This window comes from Lagopus muta, chromosome 8 (assembly GCF_023343835.1).
Source record: "Lagopus muta isolate bLagMut1 chromosome 8, bLagMut1 primary, whole genome shotgun sequence".
Classification (NCBI taxonomy): domain Eukaryota; kingdom Metazoa; phylum Chordata; class Aves; order Galliformes; family Phasianidae; genus Lagopus; species Lagopus muta.
In genome coordinates, this window is record NC_064440.1 from 6,292,473 (window position 1) to 6,313,662 (window position 21,190).

Here is a 21,190-nt window from a genome sequence, read left to right on the forward strand (position 1 = left end):
GAAAATACAAAGCTTAGAATGCTAGTAAAAAACTAATTTAGCTCACAGGTGAGGATAAAAGCTGACTCAACAGTTCATCCCTCAGCTGTACTGGGGGAATCAAAAGCAGTTCATAGTTCTTCTAAGAACTTCTTTTTGCTGCACTGATGTAGGAAAGTTTCTTACCCTCCAATTTCTAATTCTCTTCAGCCTGCTAGGTGTTTTCTCCAGTATTTGAAGAAACTCATGAGTTAGTTCTGAGTAGAGAAACAAAAAAGATGTTTTACATCTGATTCTGTAGTAAGCAGCTTTAACTTCTATAGCTTTTCTAGACTAACAGAATACTTCAGCAGCTTTTACTGCAGGCTACGCATGATTTGAATCATTATTTAATCAAAATCTTGTTTGTCAAGTGCTGAACAAATAAAGCTACAGTATTTCACTAAGACAGACCTCTGACCACCACACACATTCTGGAAAGCAGGTCCACATTTCCAATGTTATTCAGACACTTGCAGAGTCTGCATTTATTAGATGAAAGATTTTCTAGGACACTGTACAAACAAAAGCACCTAAGATAACACACTTGTCACTCAGCTTAAGCATTTATTGTGTGAAGTTAAGAAGTTTAGACTTTAAAGGAAATGGTCTCAGTTATTCCACTGAACTTAAGGAACAACCAGTAACAGCTCTGAGCTAAATATCAGCCACCTAACCTTCTGAAACACTATTTTAAACAATAGTTTTTGATTTGCGTTCAAGGCAAAGTAGCTGGCTGTGTTTAGAAGAAAAAACCCTTTGAAAATTGTGGCCACAAGGAAGGCTAGATCTCATACCTGTCAGCTTGCACAAAAAAATTCCCTTCAATTGAAATTTAATTTTACTCATAAGCTAAAAAAAAAAAAAAAAAAAAGTGACAGAGTCGACCTACTGCAGGTCTAGAAGAACTGGCTTCTCCAGAACTCCGAAGCAAGTTAGGGCCCCAAAAATGATCCAGGGAATGGAACACCTGTCTTATGAAGACAGGCTGAGAGAGCTGGGGCTCTTCAGCCTGGAGAAGAGAAGGCTGTGAGGTGATCTGACAGCTGCCCTTCAGAATCTAAAGGGGAGCTACAGGAAAGAAGGGGACAGACTCTTTAGCAGGGTCTGTGGTGACAGAACAAGGGGAAGTGGCTTCAAGTTCAGATAGGGTAGATTTAGGTTAGATGTAAGGAAAAATCTTTTACGGCAAGGGTAATGAGGCACTGGAACTGCAAAAGTGCCTCATCAATTTAATCCACTGTTGAGTCCCAATTACACACACCAGCTCCATAAATGCTTAAGAATTTAGTGGTGTCCACTGGGGGCTTACAGAACATCTTCCAAGATGTTAAAAACCACAGTGATGCCTGCTCACCACACACGCATAGCCAACAGCCAGATGAGAAGGCAGAGTAGTATTTCAAGCTACAGGTAACAATCTGAGGAGCCCCAAAACAAAAGCATTTGAACTCTCAGCTTCGAGTTCATTCTGGCTTTGTGCTTCACATAGCATCTGCTTAGATTTTCACTTTCAAACAATTCTGTCATTAAGAAATAAAAACTCGGCAGACATGAAAAGCAGGGCATGGGGAGCCATGGTCGGCCATATAACGCCAGCAGACATCTACCACTCCTCTGAAACAAGTTCTTCCATCTAGAACTACCAGCAAAGACCAAAATATTTGAGAACCCTAGAAACTACCACCTCTATAACAGGCTTTAAATTCAGACTCCGCTGTAGTAAATGCAGTTCCTGTCTTTGGAACTTCGTAATCCAAAACTAACGGGATAGCACGTTCAAACAAGAGAACACCATTTCTGCAAGAGTTTGAGATAATCACAGGTGATACCAAATTGTTAACACAGAATTACCTTTGTTAATTTGGCAATGTTATGACTTGAGAACAGTTGTCGCAGTGACAGGGAAACCAGAAATCTGAACACTGATACAGATAAAGTTATCGGAACTACATGGACTTGCACAGATGTCTGCCTGGTTTCCTTGCTCTGGAACACATTTAAAAGCAAAACTGTAACCTGCACCTACGAAAGGTACATGGAAATCCCAGCTCACAAGTTTAAATAAGATGGGTTTCAAAACCGTCTTCCTAAGTTCTTCCCTCTCCTATACCTTTGTCTTACCTGAAGATTCAGTATGTGAAATCAGTGAAATTTGTTTTGGAATTAAAGCCATGCTCTCACAATACTATGCTACTATTTTTACAGCCACATTAATAAGCATTTGCAAGATGTGAAAAGGCAGCATTACTTACCATCTAGTAATTCCAGAGTAACTGAAGGATCTACATATTCCCACCAGTGTTTTCCATCAGTTGATACTGGAATCTCCCAGTTGGACCACTTGCAGGCCAAGTGAATGCACACACAAGCTATCACTGTAGGCTTGTATTGAAGACAGAACGTAGTAAGGTGAAGACTGTTGCACACAAATTTTGTAATGAGGAACCAAAGGAAATCAAACATGTAAAACAAGAAAACCAAACAAATCAGCCATTAACACACAGCTTAAGATCATTTGTCAAACAACAGCAGTTAAACAGCAGCAGTTCATGGAACATTTTTCTGTTTAAATTCTTAAGGTGCCTTACTGCCTTAGTAAAACAAAGGGCAAGGCATTTATCTGACAACGCTTAATTTGCTGTTCCTGTAAAAAGACCGGTTAATAGTAAATAAATTCACCACTTTTTTACATAAGCACTAAAAAAGAAATTAGTGTAATATGGACAATTAAAATTATAACTACACTAAAGGAAAATCCAGTTCATTATACAGTCTTTGATTTAGATGATTAGATGAAGATACCCAAAGTTTCACAGAGGCCAAGTGAATTACTTTTGAGCTTAGCTTTCACCATGCCTGAGTTTGCGGTACTTGTGAACTCAACTGTAGCTTCCAGCTGGCAGCAGCACAGAGGCTTCGGTTCAGCTTCACTGCTTCATTGCAGCTTAACAGCTACTTCAAATACAGAAATCTGCCCACTAAAGAACCACCAAGAAATGTTTGTCTGGAATAACTAACCAACCAGTAGATGTTACTTAAATACTAGATAGATCTAGTGTAATCCTAATAAAGTGCAACGTTGTCTTGCAAGAAATAAACTGCAGTCATCATGAAATCAACACTAAAGCCTAATCTCAAATTCTGTCTTTCTACAACAGCCTATCCTTACACAGTCTCCATCTGGAATCAATTAACTTCAAATTTATAGAAGTACTTAAGTTTTAAAACACGCATTTAAGATTAAAGAGCTGTTTCTAAAAGGAAGAACACTGGATTACTTCTAGTCTATTTGAAATGAAAAAAAAAAAAATCAACCAGATGAAAAGGCTTCAGGCCCACTATAATTTTATAAGTTAAGACTGGATCAACATATTTAAAGTTAAGAGAAAACTGCCATTAACTAGAAGTGTAAACTAAAAATAGTTTTGTACTTACCAAGATCCTCGAATTTCTAGGTTAAGTTTAGCTCTCTGTAATCTTTAGCTGCTATTCAGGCTACCAATTTTAGACTTATGCACTCACAATCGAGAAAATGTCATCAGAAAGCACCACTACACTTCTCATTGTGCATTTAACCCCTTTGTGCCATCAAGCCCTTGTACAATACACCGCACTGCAAACAGAAAGGTACCACCACTGTAGATGGCCCAGTCTCCTGTTGCAACAAGGGTAAGACACATGTAGGGGGCCCTGCAGTAAAGGAAGCTATAGTGTGCTACAACAGTGCAACAAAGAGGTTCAGGATAACAACCTGTTGGTAGCCATGAAATAGGATGTCTGTGCCAAATCCTTGCTTGCTGTAACAAAAAGAAAAACAAAGTGGTTAAGGATCTATGCTAACTTATCAGGTTCATTCCAAAATTAAAAGTTTTTACCTTCCAAAAGCACCATTTACTATTTTCACAGAACTGACTTGAATTTAACTAGCTAGCCTTTTAAGTCTTTCCAAGGTACAAAAGTGTCCATTACATTCAGTAACTGGAGATGGACCAGACCTTTGGTCCACTGACTCTCCCTTCACTCAGCCCACAGAACTGTTTCCCTTTCCTTATCTACCCCACTAAAGCCTCATACATGAAAGCACTCTTCTAGAAATACTCGACTCCCTCCCCCCACCCAAACAGCAGACTGCAGCAAGGCAGTCTATAAAAACCAAGCACTACAATGCAAGTTCTGCTCTGAGAGAGGAACACGACAGTATGGCTGGAGAACCCACCTCCCCCCATAAAACTGTAACCACGTTTCTCCCCAGAACCTCAGAACACAGCTCCCAAGCTAGATGGTTAGAAAAACAAGCTTTCTGCTCCTTCTAATCAAGAGCACAGTACTCGTATCATTTTCTTCCACACTTGTTAAACCTGTGTCAAAGCTTCTGATAAGTAGTAAACAACTGCATTTTTGTCAGAAAAAAATATGCAAGAGACTGCAGCATACCACAGACAAAAAGCCAATGACTTACACTGTTACAACCATCTAGCATTGACCCCTACCAGTGAAACCCCAGTGATCCTCACTCAAGTAAAAGAACTTACTGTAACATGTACATAATGGGATAGCTGGGCACAATGGTATTAACTGAAGATTGAATGCAGCCTTCATTGAATTCTTACTTTGACGCTATCACTTGAAATCAGTGCTACCTGCAGAAAGTGTATTGTTGAATTTTATGTCAAAGGGTATACTGTCACAAAACTTTATTTTAAATGATCTTTCGATTAAATTTGAGAAATACTGCAGTGGCCTTTAACATTTAATAAAAAAGAAGTGTATTAAAATCATGATTTAGCTATTTTTAATGATTGCCAAAGAGTATAAATCAGGTTTTTCTTCACGCTACGCAGATAGACAGTGCCATAATCTGAAAATAACATGGAAGGAACGGGGTAACAGGATCCGTTCCTGCACACAAATTCTGCTAATCCATGATAATCAAAAGGCGAGCTACGTGGCAGGGTTATACTATAATTAGTTTGCAAACTACAGTGGTAGTTTATGCCAGATAACCATGGAGTTCAACCTTTTCCACTCCCTTTCATTAAAAAAAAAAAAAAAAGTACAAGGCAATATTACCGAAAAGAAAAACTAAACTAAGATCATAAAAACAAATGAAAACACAGAATGGTTTAACAAGACTGAAACTGATGTCTCGCTCTTTGTTTTTCAAAGTAATGTCTGAAGGACCTCCAATAATTTCTACGTTCTGGACAGTTACAGCATGTTGTAATTAAGGGACTGGACCAAGGGGCATCTCTACTCTTAGTGAAATGGCACTTTCAAAAAAGGAAGAAAAGCAGATGCCAGAAAACTTCTATTTAACATCAGCTTGAAAGTTGAGTAAATCAAAACACATACCTGGAAGAAAAGAATCACATCTTGAAACAAACATTTTTAGCCTCAATAAAAAAATTAATGCGATAAATACCTTACCTACACTACAAGCAGTATCATACTTATTTGAATGGATTTACAGCTAAATAACCAACACTGCCAAAATCAGAAGGAAGTTCAGCTCAATAATTAAAAGTCTCTGTAAAGACAAGGCACAATTGAAAACAACTGTCCCAAACTCTTCTCTTACATTTAGAGCAGTTCTTCTTCAGTACAGTCTGCCCACTAAAATTAAAACTAATAAATCCTGGTTCCTATATTTCCTTTATAGCAAAGTAGAGGAAAGTTCATTCCCGAAATCATATTAAGTACAGAGGTTAAAACAAGCCAGCACAGCTTGCCTGTTACAACTGGTAAGATGTAGGGCAGATGACTGATATCGGACATTAATAATCAGTTTCATATTTTTTCATTCAGGAGTGATTTAAAAAACTTACCCTGTCTCACCGCTGCAGAAGCAGCTGTAAGGCAGGGGATTACTTAACCAAGATTTTGAAACAGGACTGGCTGTCTGATACAACTCCCAGAAGCCTACTGACTCCAAGCAATTCCCAATGTGAAGCAAAAATGATTTTTATTGGATATGGTCACACAGATAAACTGATGCAACTCCAAGATATTCTCATTCTTTTCTTCAACACTAAATTTAACTTTGATCTTGACATAATCATGAAAATGCAATTGCCAAGTTACCCTTGGGAGCACAGTGGCTGGGACCCTGAGAAAACGTGCAAGCATCCCCAGAAAAAAAAAAAAGACCAGGGATAAGCCAATCAATATCAGAAGACTAGAAGGCTGCTGAAATAGTTGTGAGGGGAAAAAAAAATCCACAGGCCTCTGAATGGAGCTGTTGGCAGACACTTGTTTCACCTAAAAAGGACTGGAGAAGGCCATAGCATAGGTCTTCAGGTCTGATCAGTCCTGGCAGCTTTATTTTTTGGAAGCTGCTAAACCTTGCGAACAGGCCTGTAAAAGACTGAGGTGAAAGTTCAGAATGCAAAAGTTGCCTGTAGCATGGCTTGAGTACAGCTCACATCTAAGATTTTTTCCACACCACTGTACTGAGATCTAAGTTGTCCTCAAATTGATCTCTTCTGCAGACTTGATAAGCCTGATTTAACCCCACTATGGTTTGCTTGAAGAACTTGACAGTGCAATTTCCACAGATGACTAGCAAGGATCATGGGAGTTCAAGATACCTTATAACCTGCAGAGTAGTGAGAACAATCTTAGAAATTCTTGTGATTCCATCTTCAGTTCCAAAAGAAGGTTGTGTACCAACACAAAAAAAGGAATGATGGAAGACTTTCCAAGATGAAGATAAGGAGACAGATTTCTCCCTTCACCAGATGCAGCTAAGAACAGACTGAGTGTGCACCAGAGCTTAAGAGGACACTGTGATGGTCTTTGCTCTAGGGCAGTTTCACAGCTCAACTAGAATTCAAGCCAGTGAAGGTAGTTCGGCACAAATCAAAATGATTGATTTTATTTTTCTTCTTCCCTTTTTCTCTTCATCATTGGAGCATCCTTGGAGTGGGCACTGAAGCTTGCCTTTATGGATCCACTGCCCCAGATTCCTTAGAAGACCTGTGAGATCCTAAGGAATGATGGTCCTGTCTCCTCTTCTCAGTCTCTTGACACTGAGGAAGAATGGTGCAGAAAACAGACTGAGCCCAGACCCATCCTTGACTACTATACTGACTAAACCGTAAAGATGGAACAATTTTATGAACCCATGAAACTCTGAAAGCAAGAATAACATCTTACACCTAAACACCCTGATCAACATATACAAACACACACAAACCCAGTCACCCCTTATCAACAATAATCTATTTTGTCTACTATGACTTTCAAGAAGGGTTTCAATCTTGAGGCAAATTAAACTTTTCCTTTAGTTGTAAATTCAAGCAGATTAAGTTTATTAGCACCAGTTCCCACTTACTAGATCAGCTTCCAACAGTTTTTTTTCCCTGTCTGAAGGGTCTTCTGACAAAGGACTTTGCTGGAACTTTTGAACCTCATCAACAGAATATAATTTTTTAAAGGAAACAGATTAACACAGGTAACAGTGAGAGCATAAAGCACACCACTCTGGATGCAAGATAACAAAAAGTGATAGAGGGAATCAGGCATCTTCTTAGCTCCTTCATTAAGGAGCTTCATTCATTCATTGTTTAAGGAAATGTTGGATTGTTTGAGGAACAGTTGGATTTTGTGTTGAGGGACATGGTTTAGTGAGTACTATTGGTGATAGGAGGATGTTTGGACTGGATGATCTTGAAGGTCTTTTCCAACCTTGGTGATTCTGTGATTAAATATAAGTTTTAGCCAGCTTTTCTGAGAGAGCAGGGCTTTTCTCCTGACATGATAATTCAGTGCACATGTGCTGAGCCAAAAAGCCTCATTAAGTCACTCAGGACTTGTTAAGTCCTCAGCTAACTTTGCACCCTCTGACAGGTAAACAATCAGCCAAGTTATCTTCTTCCCTTCCCTCTCCTTTCAAAGATACTGTTGAAGGTTTTGATCACAATAATCTTGGATGAATGAATCTCCTTTAGCGTAAGACAAACTTACTTTGCCTTCTGGAATAATTACCAGAACCGCATGAAGTAACCCTACATTGCTTTAACTTCCCAATCAATCTCTTCAGCATTGAGGGCTTACCACAGACAGTGGTTTTCAGTATACACTGAAAGCTTCAGAACTGGATATCCAAGTCTAGAACCTATCTACATTAAAGCAACACTGTCCAAGAAGTAGATACTAAGAGAGAAAAATCATATCACAGTATCACTGCCAGAAATCCATCTTTATCCACTCAATACAAACAGCTAAGATTCCACAGTAATTATTCTGAATTAACTTTCAAACATCACTACATTTTTCATATTTCATGTTTTAAATTTATGGATTTTTGCCATGTCTAAAAATTAGGTATTCAAGTCTCGCGTTCACAGCCCATACCACCCCAGGAGGGGAATATGCTAACAAGAACTCTATTCATATATGTGCACACACTAAGAAGCGCACCTACCCAGCTCAGTAGCTTTTCAAGCAACAACTGTATTAAATTCATCTTGCACCAGTTCTTGAGGCGTGCAGACTTCCATTGCTCAGTGAAGTCTTCAGATTTCAAAATTTCGTATCATTTTGAATTTTAAGTACCTTGTTAAGCTGCACTGACATTAAATACTAGCTTTAAATTTTAAAGTTTTAATCATAACATGTACCTAGAGCGCACCAACTGTTAGTACACAAAAGTGGCAGACAGCACACACAGGAAACAGCTGAACTGTAGAGCAGTATCCACCCCTGACTGAAGGAAATGAAGTTTACATAACAGTGACTGTAAGCTTCCATCAGACACACGCACGAATGTGGAAGTCCTGAACTATTCACACTACTGCTTACCACTGCCTTCCTGCTCCCCCCAGACACTGAGATGAAGCACAGAGGCTCACGCGTATCAATGAAATGTGCTTACATTTATGTTGGCCAACAGCTAAGAAAACTCAAGGCAAAACCTTACAGAGCTGCCAATGCAATCTATTAAGACACTAGCTGCAATTATGCACTGAGTCACAATCAAATCTGGACAGAAAGCAAAGAATGCTGTAATACCCAAGGTTGCAATAAAGCTACTTCGAGTGCAAATAAGCTACATACAACACCAGCTCTCCTCAAATTCTAGTAAGCTACTTTAAAGTGAAAAAGAAGCTTTTTTTCCCTTTCAAAGAACAACCTTACTTCTAGAATCACTACAAAACAGGCCTAAGTCAACCTGGTTATGTTGTACCTACCCTTCTGATATTTCACAGGGGGAGGAAGACCTTTGAAGAACTTAAACTTCGCTATTCTTCACTGAGACAACAGTTAATGACTAAAGGTCAGCAACTACAGTCTAATCATTTCCAAGCATTTCTTAAATTAAGGGACGTGTTTTAAAGCAAAAAGCCTATTTTATGAGCCTTTTCAATTGATTCCCCAATACCCATCCCTTATAAGAGATTTTTTTTAAGATCTGAAGGAAACAGACTTAGGAATTAAATGCGTGTCAAAACTCAACAAAAATACTGAAAAGATTTCTAGCTGGAGTCTCATTCATGAGCTGCATGCAAGTTAGAGGATGCACAAAACAAAAGGTTAGGAGTTTGTTACCACCTAATCCAAATTAGTATGCTACTTTAGAAAAACAATTAGTCACATCGTTAAGTATTCACATGTGATAGCAGACTTGGTATGTACTCTGTATATCCCACAGCTTGTGAGGTTTGCTAAGGTTGAAAGCTAGCATTAGCCATTATTTAACACAAACTGTGAAACTACTTCAGAGTGAAAATCAACCCAGAATTTAGATTTCAACTAATAACTGCTTTGTAATTTGAGAAGACATGGAACAAATCACTCAGTCAAATTTATTAAGTAAGCAAAAAATTCATAAAGGACAGAAGTGGACTCTTCAAACTCTAAATGTTAAGAGCAGGCTTTTAGGAACTAGCTTTAAACAAACTTTGGACAACATAGTAGATGATCATATTACACAAATAACATCTTCAAATTTCACTATAAAGGCAAAAAAAAGAGCTTACACAAGGGGATATAAGCCACTGACCTCTCACTAATTGCGTGCATTTCACAACATCTGTGTGCGGATGTTCAATGGTAATCTCAAAACCTTAAGAGTTAAGAACATATTTTAGAACAACACATTTTCATCTGTAAAATACACAGAAAACTCTTCCTTTTCCCTAAGACCTAATACTTGCAAAACCTTCCCAACACAGATCACGGAACACTCTAAGTACCTTCCATTCTGCATCCTTTCATATTGTTGATGGTAAACAGTAGAGCCCTTCAAAGATCAATATTCCTGCATTACTCTCAAGTTCTGTATAGTATCTGTGAAGCTACTGCATTTTTAAAGAACGACATAAGAACAGTTTCCAGTACATCTGTAAGTCAGCACAAGCTGTATCACGGACACTGAAACGTGTGCACATGCATGCACTTTATTCAATCATTTCTGGGACTAACAGACATGTTGCATCCATGAGATTACCAACTAAGACAATTTACGGGCCAGTCACTCCAGAAAGCTATCTTTGTTTATAGAGCTATTTTAAAAAATGGGTCACTACTATTAACTTTTTTTATTTTTTTTTTAATCACACACACTCAGTGGTATTTAAGTCAGTGTTCTCAGGCCTGCCAGCTTTGTCTTTATTGACATCACTTTAAAGCTAAAACAACTTCTTATCAGATTCTGGAATTACCTGAATCCATTAAACAGTAACAATGCACATTTTGATGTTCAGAGGCAGTTACCCTACGCAATCACATTTTTCTATTAAAGACAAAATGGGGAAGAACATTTGGCATGAAGCTTTTACCATTTGCTTCAGAACACACACAGCTAACTTAGTACATGCTACCTCACATAAAGAAACATCAACACCATTACTATTATTTTGACGGGTATACTTCTTTACTCTATCAAAAAACTATCCAAACATTTGAGAAGTACTGGTATAACATTTCTCTCCAGAATGAGCACAATATGGAACTAGACTCACAAGTTACATGCAAAAACTAGTGAAATTTTAATATACTAGCAGTGCATCAAAAAAAATTCTGCTACCTGGGTCCCATTACTGGTTCATGAGAAGCTGGCTGCACAAAAGGTATTTAGGAAGACATACCTAAAGTTTGAAGCATTATTGTTTCAAGTATAACCAGCTCTTGAGCTTGCTGAAGATATGCCTAAAACAAACAAGCAAACAAGTCAAGACACAGGTATTTATTGTCTCGATATTTCAATTATACACTTCCTTTTTAACTAATAGGCATGATCAATATAAATTAAAGAGCACTACCCATGTCACAGGGCACTGACAATTCACAATGCTTCGCTGTATCTATTAGTATGTTCTTGCAAGTTTAGTTATACCAGCTTAACCACCCCTGGCAGCAAAGTTTCTTTACCCTGGATTTGATACTTGTAGCAGAGGTTTTTTTTTTTTTTTGGAGAGTGGGGGACATTAGACACATTGTGGAGGCTTGCCAGCGCAAACTAACTCAAGTATCTCTAAGGAGGTTATGACAAGTACATTAAAATACAGCTGGACATACCCAACCAGCCTTAGTCTGGGCTCAAATATGTATCTAATACAGCTCTGTGTGTCACTTCATGAACAGGGAGCATGGCAAATAGTTTTGATTGCCAGTTCAGACCCAGCAGGGCATAACTAGCTCAGCCAGACCATTACACAGAGTAACTGATGCATTTCCACCTTACTTGCTCATACGCGTGGTTCTAAGAAGCATCATAAAAAGAAATAAAATTAAGCAAGAGCTGCACAAAGTCTGGCAAATGCAAGGAAGACCAAACGTACAGCGGAGATGACATCTATACGGCATCCCTTAAAACACAGTGTAGAAAATGGCACACAGTAAGCCTTGGATTGAGTATTTCTTCATCAGCATCTTGAAGTCTACATGAAGCACGAGACTTATAGAACCACACATGAAACCTCTTTAATGCCTTGTGTAGACTCCTACTATACCAGTCTTAGCAATAATGCAAGTTCAAGGACTGTCATAACTCAAATATTCCAGTGCTCAATTAGCTTTATTAAGTAATACAAGAGATCTGTATTACTTAATAGTTCAAACAAGTTTTTTCTCATTTGTAGATAGCAATAATCCAGTCAAGACAATGCAGCAGCTCATGAGACAAAGCATCATCTGAATATCTTTAAATCACGACTTTGACCTACATCACACTTTGTATCCAGTTGTGGCTCATGAGGATGAAGACATGCATTTACTACTTTAATAACATGTTCCAGCTTCCGTGGCTGTTCTTCCACTTTCGCAGCCAAGAACAATGCCGTAGGAGATATAATCTGAAGAAGAAAAACACGTGTACTTTTTACAAATAGGACTTAAATTTTCAATGGAAAGTGTAAGCTAATAATTAGAAAAGGTTTAGACATTGAATTGTTTTTAAGCAGTTCCAAAATCACGGAAGATGGTAAAAGTAACTCATCATGTTTAATCTGTAAGTGATGCAATCTTCCCAGGAGTAGCATAGCTTGTGAAAGGAGTAGCATAAAAGCTAAGTTGCATTATATTAAGTTATCTGAGGTCAACCTAATTCTAGCTCAACATAAAAGACATCAAAAAACATCACAGCGCAGCCACTGATTAAACAAAGAATTTTACTCCCAGAAATTTTTCTATATACCCAGCTGTATCTGGAGGGCAAAGCACAAAGACTCACAAAACACCAGTTATATCAGGCATTAGCAAAGACAAGTTGCAAATGAAGACAACAGTTCTATAGAACTCTAGGTATCGTAAGTTGGCAGCAAACCACCAGTTGACAGTTCTGTATCACCTACAATGAAATGGAGTTTTCATGCCTAGCTGTCAGCTATAACGACTGATTTGTACACAAATATGGCTAACCATAAATGACTTAAAAGAAACAAGGTCCTCTTTGTATGCAAAAGTTGCCCACATTAAATTCCAATTAAAAATGGCAGAAATCTTCATGTAGATATCAGCAGATTAGATTAGTTAAAATTAAGCATTTATTCAGTAATTCAAAAATAGCTGCTTGATGAGTGTTTAATTAATGCACAGTGCTCATAGAGCAAATACTGGATTTCTATTTAATCACTCCATAAAACTAGAACTGAATGAGTTGAACCATAGTCATACTTCCCCTTACATTTTTTCTTTGTAAGTAGCCCTTTGTTGTGCAAAATGAAGCATTTGGTAAAAAAAAACCCTCCCAATATATAAAGGACTGCAATGAGCTGATCAGAATGGAACACGTAGTAATTACCTATAACGTTCAAGATGGCAAAAAGTACTCCCCTGACACATTTGAAAGTTTCCTCAAATCCCTCTGAAACGTCCACTTGGATCTCAAGTAAAACTTGTAAGTTGGCAGATTAAGGAAAAATTGACAATTGAAGAAAAGAAGGCAAGGTACCCTTTGAGGCACAGAAGCGTGTCAACCAAACAACCTAATACTCTTCAAAAAATCCACCAAAATCCCCAAACAAACAGAACAAAAAGTCCCAGGGAGCAAGTTCTTTCACAACTGAGACAAAACTCCATTTTCAAGAAACTTGTAATCTAACCCTTACAAATGAATGAAAAAAAGTCTGATGCCAAGCAGTACTGAGCAAAGCCACATTAACACTGTGATTTAAGATCCTGACTGTTTTTGAGAAATTTACACCCACATTGTTACCTTTAAATACAACATGCAGCTCCTACAACAGGGCCAGCCTAATAACAAGGATTATGGTCTCAGGAACAACCCTGACCCAAATTAGCAGAGGCCCAGCTATCCACAGAAACCCAAACTACTGAGAAGGAAATTGGAAATACTTAATAATAGAGTTGTAAAGAAACAAGTTTGGCAGCACACTGGACAAACATGACAAGGTATTCATGAGGACACCAGGCAGACTAACAGGCTTCATTTTTTAACTCAATGAAAAGACAATGAGGCAGACTACGATGGACTGAAAACTGAAACTGCCATGAACTCAGCACACTGGAGTCAATGAGAAAGAAAAAAACTAAGTATGTGTATATGGAATTAGAAACAGGCTGGACAGTGGGAATAAGCTTCAAAAGAAAATTCCCAGCTTTTCATGATGGTAGTTTTTGTTTTTAAACCAGCTATTTGCAGCAGTGCCTTACAGCTGGGATGAAGAACAGCAGAAGCTGATTTTGCCTACGCAGCCAGCAAAAGCAATTGCACTGTTGTTCCCTCGCTCCTGCCTTACCATCCCCTCCAAGGATAACATTGTCCCTTGTTCTGGCATTTAGGCCTTCGTTTTTCTAGCTTTGCATAGAAGTTTAATTCAAATATATCCTAATTAGAAGTCTATTTCTACACAATTGGAAGTTTCCAAATTTACTGTTTTGAAAAATGCAACTACTAGAAATTATTATGGAAATATTTACATTTCAGAGACACTCTTGAACCAAAGCACCAAGAACCACACAACTAAGTTATCAGCAAATCCTCAGTCAATATTATTTTATGTCTGACTACAGTTAAGCTTTATTTGATTCCAAAGAAGGCCAGCACTTATCAGGGTATTTTGTAATTTACCAAGAGGTGTCACTTCTAGTCAGGAAGCCTCCTCACCAGGACCTTACAGAAAATGGTTCTGCAGGCTGATAAAAGCCAACCTGATTAACGGCTATTTAGCTCCGGTTCATCAGAATTCTACACACACCACAATTATCTACTTACTTAAAGTGTTGGCTTCTGGCCAAAGAGTTTCAGGTCTTTGTCTTGGCTAGAACTGGGGCTCACTTTCCCAGTTTGGAGTAGGTCAGTACTTTTACATCCCTTGATTTGAGGAAAACAAAACCCTTATAAAGTTTTGGACTTGGCATGCGCAGTCTTCAGCAAAGAACACCTTGCCTTCTAAGTACGTAACTTCAAAATTACTCATTCAGCTTTCATTCACTTCTAACTCTTTGAAGTAGCAGAAAAAGTATCAAAGACATTTGACAAAGCTGTAAGATTCTTGTACACAAGCATCCCCACTTGACATAAAGCCCAATAACTTAAATTATCACGCAATCAAAATAAGATTTGAACAACATCTTCATTTCTGAAGTTACATCCCACTTTCCTGCTAGCTCAGAGAATAAGAACCCAAATGCCAAGGAAATAAAAACACAAAACATACAAGCCTCATTATGATGACAGCCAAGGGGCATTACACAGCAAGTTTTATTGGTAGAAGTGGTACAAGTCCTTCTCACAATAAATAGTACCAGACATTTTGTAAAGACAGCGTTGCTACAAGGAAGACATTTGGAATCTCAGAATACATCTCCAGTGGGTACACAGTTTTCTAAGAATTCCCTTTCCCTTCCCATGTCAATATTACCATGTTTTTAGACTTGATGTATTGTAGTTCAGACAATGAATGGGTCCAGTTTATGAGTCTATGATGGAGCTGCAAGTATCACTCTAAAAGCTGAGAGTTTTCACTTTTTTCTTTTTTTCTTTTTTTTTTTTAAATCATTACCACCAGCAGCTTATATTCCATAAAAAGAACTAATATATTAAAATGGGAACTCTAATGGGAACTCTAAGCAACTCAAGTGCTCAAAAACAGTCTCTCTAAATTTTGGCTTGTATTATGAAAGTTCTGAGAACTTGCACAGCTGCAAAATCAATTATTTAATATTGCAGTTTGGACGGGGTACAGAAAACAGGAACAGAACAGAGGAGTGGGAAATAAAGAACCCCCGCAACCCCTGCACACTCAGCCACCTACCTTGCACTTCAGGACAAATTCCTTCTGCAGTCTCTCTTTGGGCACTTTACTGTGTCCCACTGTGTGGTACAAAGAAAACTTGACATCATCAACCAGTTGTTTGGTATTCCACATGGCATTTAAGGATTAGATTTAAAAATACAACTATCATTTGGATGCCTTACCTCTCATCTCCAGCATACCACAGATTCTTCCCCCTTCTGTTCTTGAAATCACAGTGTACTGAATAATATGCTTCTATAAGTGGCATTTGCTATATAGCATCAGACAAAGTACTACAGGAAAATTAAAAATCTTCTGCAAGTACTATTTAAGATGTTTTAAGGTATCACTGTAACAGGCTTGTACTTTCTATTCAAGCCAGCAAACTCTCCCACCCCCTGATCTTAGCACTAACTACATTTATGCTCAGCAAACCAAAGTTGATACACCCCAGTTCACTGCTAACAGACTAATTTGCACTACTGCTGAAATGCAATTTGCATGCTAGATTAGTAGTTAGCACACCTATTTCTGTTTACCAGCTTCAAGCAAGTTTCTGCCAGCAGCTGGAGCACATCAACTTCACAGGGTCTCACCCTGCTGTGCATTCACTATTTGATGCTGGAATCACTGTAACTGAAAGTATGTTCTTTGAAGATGAACTGTAGTATTTGAAAAGTGACTTGCTAACCCGCAGCAATTCTCTAGAAACATGGGCTTTAGGTCTCTGGGGCAGTAAATGCAATATGTTCAGAATGGACTGGCCACACTGCTGTGTCCCACCCCTGTGGGTCCAGTGAATGAAAACACTTGTTAATTCTGCTCCCTACTCACAGACAATTCTCAAAATCCTGAAAGCATGCAGGATTATTAAACAATAATTTATTATATTTAGGAAGAAACAACAGAATTAGCACAACATCTATTCAATAAATTACCTTCCATTACAAAACTTGCTTAGTAAAACAATGAAGTGCATATGACATATTACATGTATCCGCACAACCCCACAATCATTCATAACAAACACTCCAGTGTTTATTACTCAGTGAAAAACATTAACCTACCAATAAAGCAAGAAAAGAGTCTAAATTTCATCCACTGGCAGATCATAACCAATTCCAACCGGTGGCTGTCTACATTCCTATCCTCTGCCTTCCTTCTTTCCCCAGATAAATATCACTACATGCATACATGAAGAAACACAACTGATTCCCTCCATAGACCATTTTAGCTTGGTCTCAGCTTCAAGTCTGACAGTACTTTATTACTTAACTTCCAAGGAGATTTGTTTCTTCTTGCAGCAGATAAACACTGTTAACTTTTTCAGCTTGCCAAGTACTCTGGAGATTTGATATTAAGTATTTATTACAGACCCCGGCTTTTGCTTTCTCTACAGAGAACCTGCCAGATGGTATGGCAATAAGAATTTTAAAAGCAGCTCATGTTGAGATCACCCCCTTTTCCCTAGAAGAATAGTGGGGAAAAAAAAAATCTAACTTCTCCATCAACACACACAGAAAGCTACTGGCTGGCCTAATTAAGAACTAGCAAAAGTTATTCAACAGAAACCAGTATTTCCCTGTGCTAACTTACAGCGTACTAGCTTTTAACTTTCACTTGAATACTGTTACCTGAGATTACACATAACAATTTCTTCTCCTTTAACATCTGGAGTTCCAATGGCATTCAGCCACTTGATGGCTTACTTGTGAACTTTAAGTCTCACAAATACATCGTAAGGCTTGGTTTTCATCAGGAGGGCACTATGTATCCAAGTAGCACCATGCTTCCAGTTCCAAGTGACCTGGCATTTTCTAGCATCTGGTGAAAACCAGAACACAGCAGCCTAAGCTTCTTGCTAGCTAAGTCTATCCTCAACTACTAGCTGGGAGGGCAAGCACTAATCCAGCTGTGTGACAACACAAGCCCTTGCTGGGGCACCTCTCCATTCCAAGCAACTACCTTGCTTATCAAGTCCACAGACAGCCAGGGAAAGCTCTGAAAGCAGCACCAGCTCCAGGTTACTGCTCCACTGGTAGCACCACACACAGAGGCAGAGAAGGAGAGGACAAGTGTTTCACTGCCTTCCCTTCATTAATTCAGAAACATTCCTAAAGGACATACTGATCCTTAAGGTCCCTTCCAACCCAAACCAGCCTATGATTCCATGACATTTAATTACAAAGCCTGTCGGAACTTATTTGCATGTGTGCTATTCTTGGTCTAAAATTAGAAAGCAGTTCTAGGAAAGTACCTTTTGATCGGTACATACATCAGTTCAACAGATATCTCTCTATCATTACATGAGCAAAACGTACATCACATATTTCTTCCTGTTCAAGTTTCTCAGACTGATGGAAGCTTATCTGAGGTTGTGCTTACAGGCTTAGCTATTATCCCCAAAACCTGTAACACTACAGTCTTGGTGCCAAGCCTGCTGCAGGAGTCTAAATTTACCACAAGCTTTGCACAAAAATAATTCCATACCTTTCTGAAGTGTGTCTATAGTCTGATATGCATGCCTTGCTCAATAAACACCAAACCAGACACCATGTGCTTAGCCAGTAACGACAGAAATGCAACATCAGACAAAGGATACCACTGCAACCTACTGCGATCGCTACCTGCCCACATTTCAGACAGTGCCAATTTTGCAATGTTCTACCTCTGGGTAGACCAAGGTCTTCTCTGGCCTAGATCCTAACAACAGTCACACTCTGCATTTATTTCTTTCATCAAAAGAAGCCAAGGTCTGAGGAAAACCATCCTTGTCACTTAAAGACCTCCCACTATCACCATTCACCATTCTGCAAAATCAGTACTAAATCTTTAAGAAAAAAACAAAACAATACAAGAGAAGATATGAAAGAAACCTAGAATACTGTATTATTTTTTCTGATATCCACATCTGATACTCTGGATGTAAAAAAAAAAATAATAAATCTTTAAGTCTTCAAAACGGTATCTTAAAGTTCCATAGTTGCTTAAAGAAAAACACCCCACAAAAATAGTACTTTTCCTGAAGAATTTTGTTCTTCATACCACACACAAGTATTCAAACTCAGCATGCTTACTTCACTAGCTCAAACAGGACAGTCAGCATTTTCTTATGAACTCAGAAGATTTTTCCTGTCTAACACAACTTATCGTCAAACTACTCTAAGACAAAAGCGGCTAAGCACAGTTATATTAATTTTCAAGAGCAGAAACACAACCCCTGCAGACCCACGTACAACCGTATCACAGCTGGCAGACGCAGCATGCCAGCACTGCCACTCCATCCACTAATAGCGCTCCTACGAGCGCCAGCCAGATTCACACCACCGGGTGCATCCTGCACACACATGAGGTGTCTGCTGATGGTGCCTTTGTTGTGAATTTCGGGGGCAGAAGACAAAAACGTAATTTCTACTCGATCAAGTAATTCGGACCTGAAGAGGAACAATCGCTGCCGGACCAAAAGCACCGACACAAAGCCAGAATGCCTACAAACACACCCAGCTCCACAACCCAGCCCAGGAATGGAGCACGTGTCAGCTTTACCGCCGAAATTACGTGCACGTGATTACCGCAAATAAAACCATACTTACATTTCGATTAAATTTCGTGAAGGAGTGATGCATATAGAACCTGTGCATGTAAACAATCGCGGTGTTTATCGTCAGCTGAGATCTGGAGCACCGAATGAAGGAAGCAGCAACGATAACAAACGGAGATGCTGTTTCTACACGCCGCCTCCAGCCGGGCGCGACTGCCGGCCCGGAGCCCCGCCAGACGGGCGGGCAGAAGCGCGGAGCGCCGCAGCACGGGCACAGCGGCGAGGGGAGAGCGGTGCGAACCGCCGGCTCAACTCGGGCACCTCGCTACCGGATCCCAGGCTTCGCTCCGCTTTGTTCGAAGCCAGAAGCGACGCTCAGAGCCCCGCGAGGCCGCGCCGACAAAGCTCGGCCCCTCCTCCCGCCGTGTCCCCGGGCCCGACCCCCGTCAGCGGGCAGCTCCCGCGGCTCCCGCACACGTGCGAGGAGGCCCTGCCGGCGGACAGCGGCAGATAGCGGCGGCTCGCGGCCCCGGGCGCCCCGACCCGGCCCTTCCCTCCCCGCCCGGCCCCCGCCGCTCGGATACACGTTGAGGCGCTGGCCCATGTCTTGAATGAGGTTGGCCGCCTGCTGCCGGTACGAGAGCTCCTTGTCGGCCTCCACGCCGCAGCGCCGTGATGGCGTGTTCTCCAGCTGCTCCCGGCTGAAGAACCAGCGCGAGGCCGCCGAGGAGCCGCCGCCGCCCCGCGCCGAGGTGCCCGCGCCTGAGCCCGCCGCCGCCATGACACTTCCTCCCCCTCCTCCTCCTACGGCCCCGCCCGCCGGCGGCAGCGCCGCGCCCGCTTCCTCCCCTCCGCCCTGCATGGCGGCTCTCGCGAGATAGGACGGCCCGCCGCCTATCTACTCTCGACCATAGAGTTCGGCAGCGCCGCGGCGAGAGCGTCGCCACGTTCGTGCGCGTTTGAGTGGTGGAGCGTCACGTGGCCTGCGGGAAGTCATGGCGACACGCGTAGGCTGACCCCCCCAAGTGCGGCAGCTGCAACATCTACGCAATCTCCGCAGCCGGCCCCTGCCAAAGAGCCGGTCTCTCTCTAGACTACGGAAATGACGTAGGCCCGCCCCTCTTCTCTGCTCGTTGCCCGGCGCTGATTGGCTCGGCCCTCCCCTCGCTCTCTCCGCCTGCCGACGGTCGGCTCGCGCCGTGTGAGCGCGGGAACGTGAAAGGGCGCGCGGGAGGGAGGGGAGAGCGGCGGGACAGCCTAGGTCGGCAGCCCGCAGAGTTACGTGTGCTGCGGCCGGCGGGTGTACCGAGCGGACGTTGAGCAGTTTGCACCGAGATAGTCTCAGTAGCGCTTGGGATCGCGGAGTCAGTCAGTATCCGGGGAACAGACAGGTACTGCTCAGCGCTGGGGGCTCCGGGAGAACGCGAAGGGTGAATTGCGCTGGTTTAAGTGTGTGGAGAAATCTTATTTTCCTCTTAGGACCATTTAAGTGTCTATGAAAGTCAGTGCGCTACAGGAATGAGAGAGTTGCCATTCCCATCCTCTGGCACTGAATTAAGGCTTAATCTCCTAACGCAGATAGGGAGCTCAGAGCAGTGAAGAGCTCCGTCCTCAGACGCACGGAAACAGCGCGGCCGTGCGCGGGAAATAACGGCGCGTAACGGCTGGTCGGCTTTATTCCCACAGCACCGCCGCGCGGGAGAGTCGAGCATCCCTGAGAACTCAGTGCCATTTCTGAAGCTTGGCCTCTGCGGGATCTTCGGCTTTATTCAAATTGCTTTCTGCTAAGACCCAAAAATTCCAGAGCGTTGCCGGCCTTGAGCTTATCCTGTGAAAACAAAACACTGTGTATGTTTGTGTGCGCTCTCTCGGACGGGCGGGCAGATGTCTGCGTCCCAAGGCTTTTAGCCGTGCTCTACAGCGCCCT

General features: G+C 40.9%; 2 protein-coding genes across 9 annotated transcripts in view; both read right to left on the reverse strand.

Annotated features, from left to right (window-relative positions):
* CCNT2 (cyclin T2) overlaps window positions 1-20,125 on the reverse strand; it is a 27,171-nt gene extending 7,046 nt beyond the window's left edge. Inside the window, exons 1-8 of one of the 6 annotated variants that reach the window (XM_048953436.1) lie at window positions 19,848-20,125; window positions 19,316-19,397; window positions 12,189-12,317; window positions 11,112-11,172; window positions 10,025-10,087; window positions 3,773-3,818; window positions 2,274-2,437; window positions 166-236 (exon numbers count right to left, since the gene is read on the reverse strand). In XM_048953436.1, the coding sequence (XP_048809393.1) occupies window positions 166-236; window positions 2,274-2,437; window positions 3,773-3,818; window positions 10,025-10,087; window positions 11,112-11,172; window positions 12,189-12,317; window positions 19,316-19,397; window positions 19,848-20,125 (894 nt within the window). Of the gene's footprint in view, window positions 1-165; window positions 237-2,273; window positions 3,819-4,553; window positions 9,971-10,024; window positions 11,173-12,188; window positions 12,318-19,315; window positions 19,398-19,847 lie in introns of those variants that run through there. The other 5 variants (XM_048953437.1, XM_048953439.1, XM_048953438.1 and 2 more) reach the window with 5 other exon arrangements.
* A 563-nt stretch (window positions 20,126-20,688) lies between these two features.
* Window positions 20,689-21,190, reverse strand: part of ACMSD (aminocarboxymuconate semialdehyde decarboxylase) — a 31,249-nt gene continuing 30,747 nt past the window's right edge. Inside the window, exon 7 of one of the 3 annotated variants that reach the window (XM_048953905.1) lies at window positions 20,689-21,091. In XM_048953905.1, coding sequence (XP_048809862.1) covers window positions 21,029-21,091 — 63 coding nt within the window. In that variant the 3' untranslated portion in view covers window positions 20,689-21,028. The remainder of the gene's footprint in view (window positions 21,092-21,190) is intronic. The other 2 variants (XM_048953904.1, XM_048953903.1) reach the window with 2 other exon arrangements.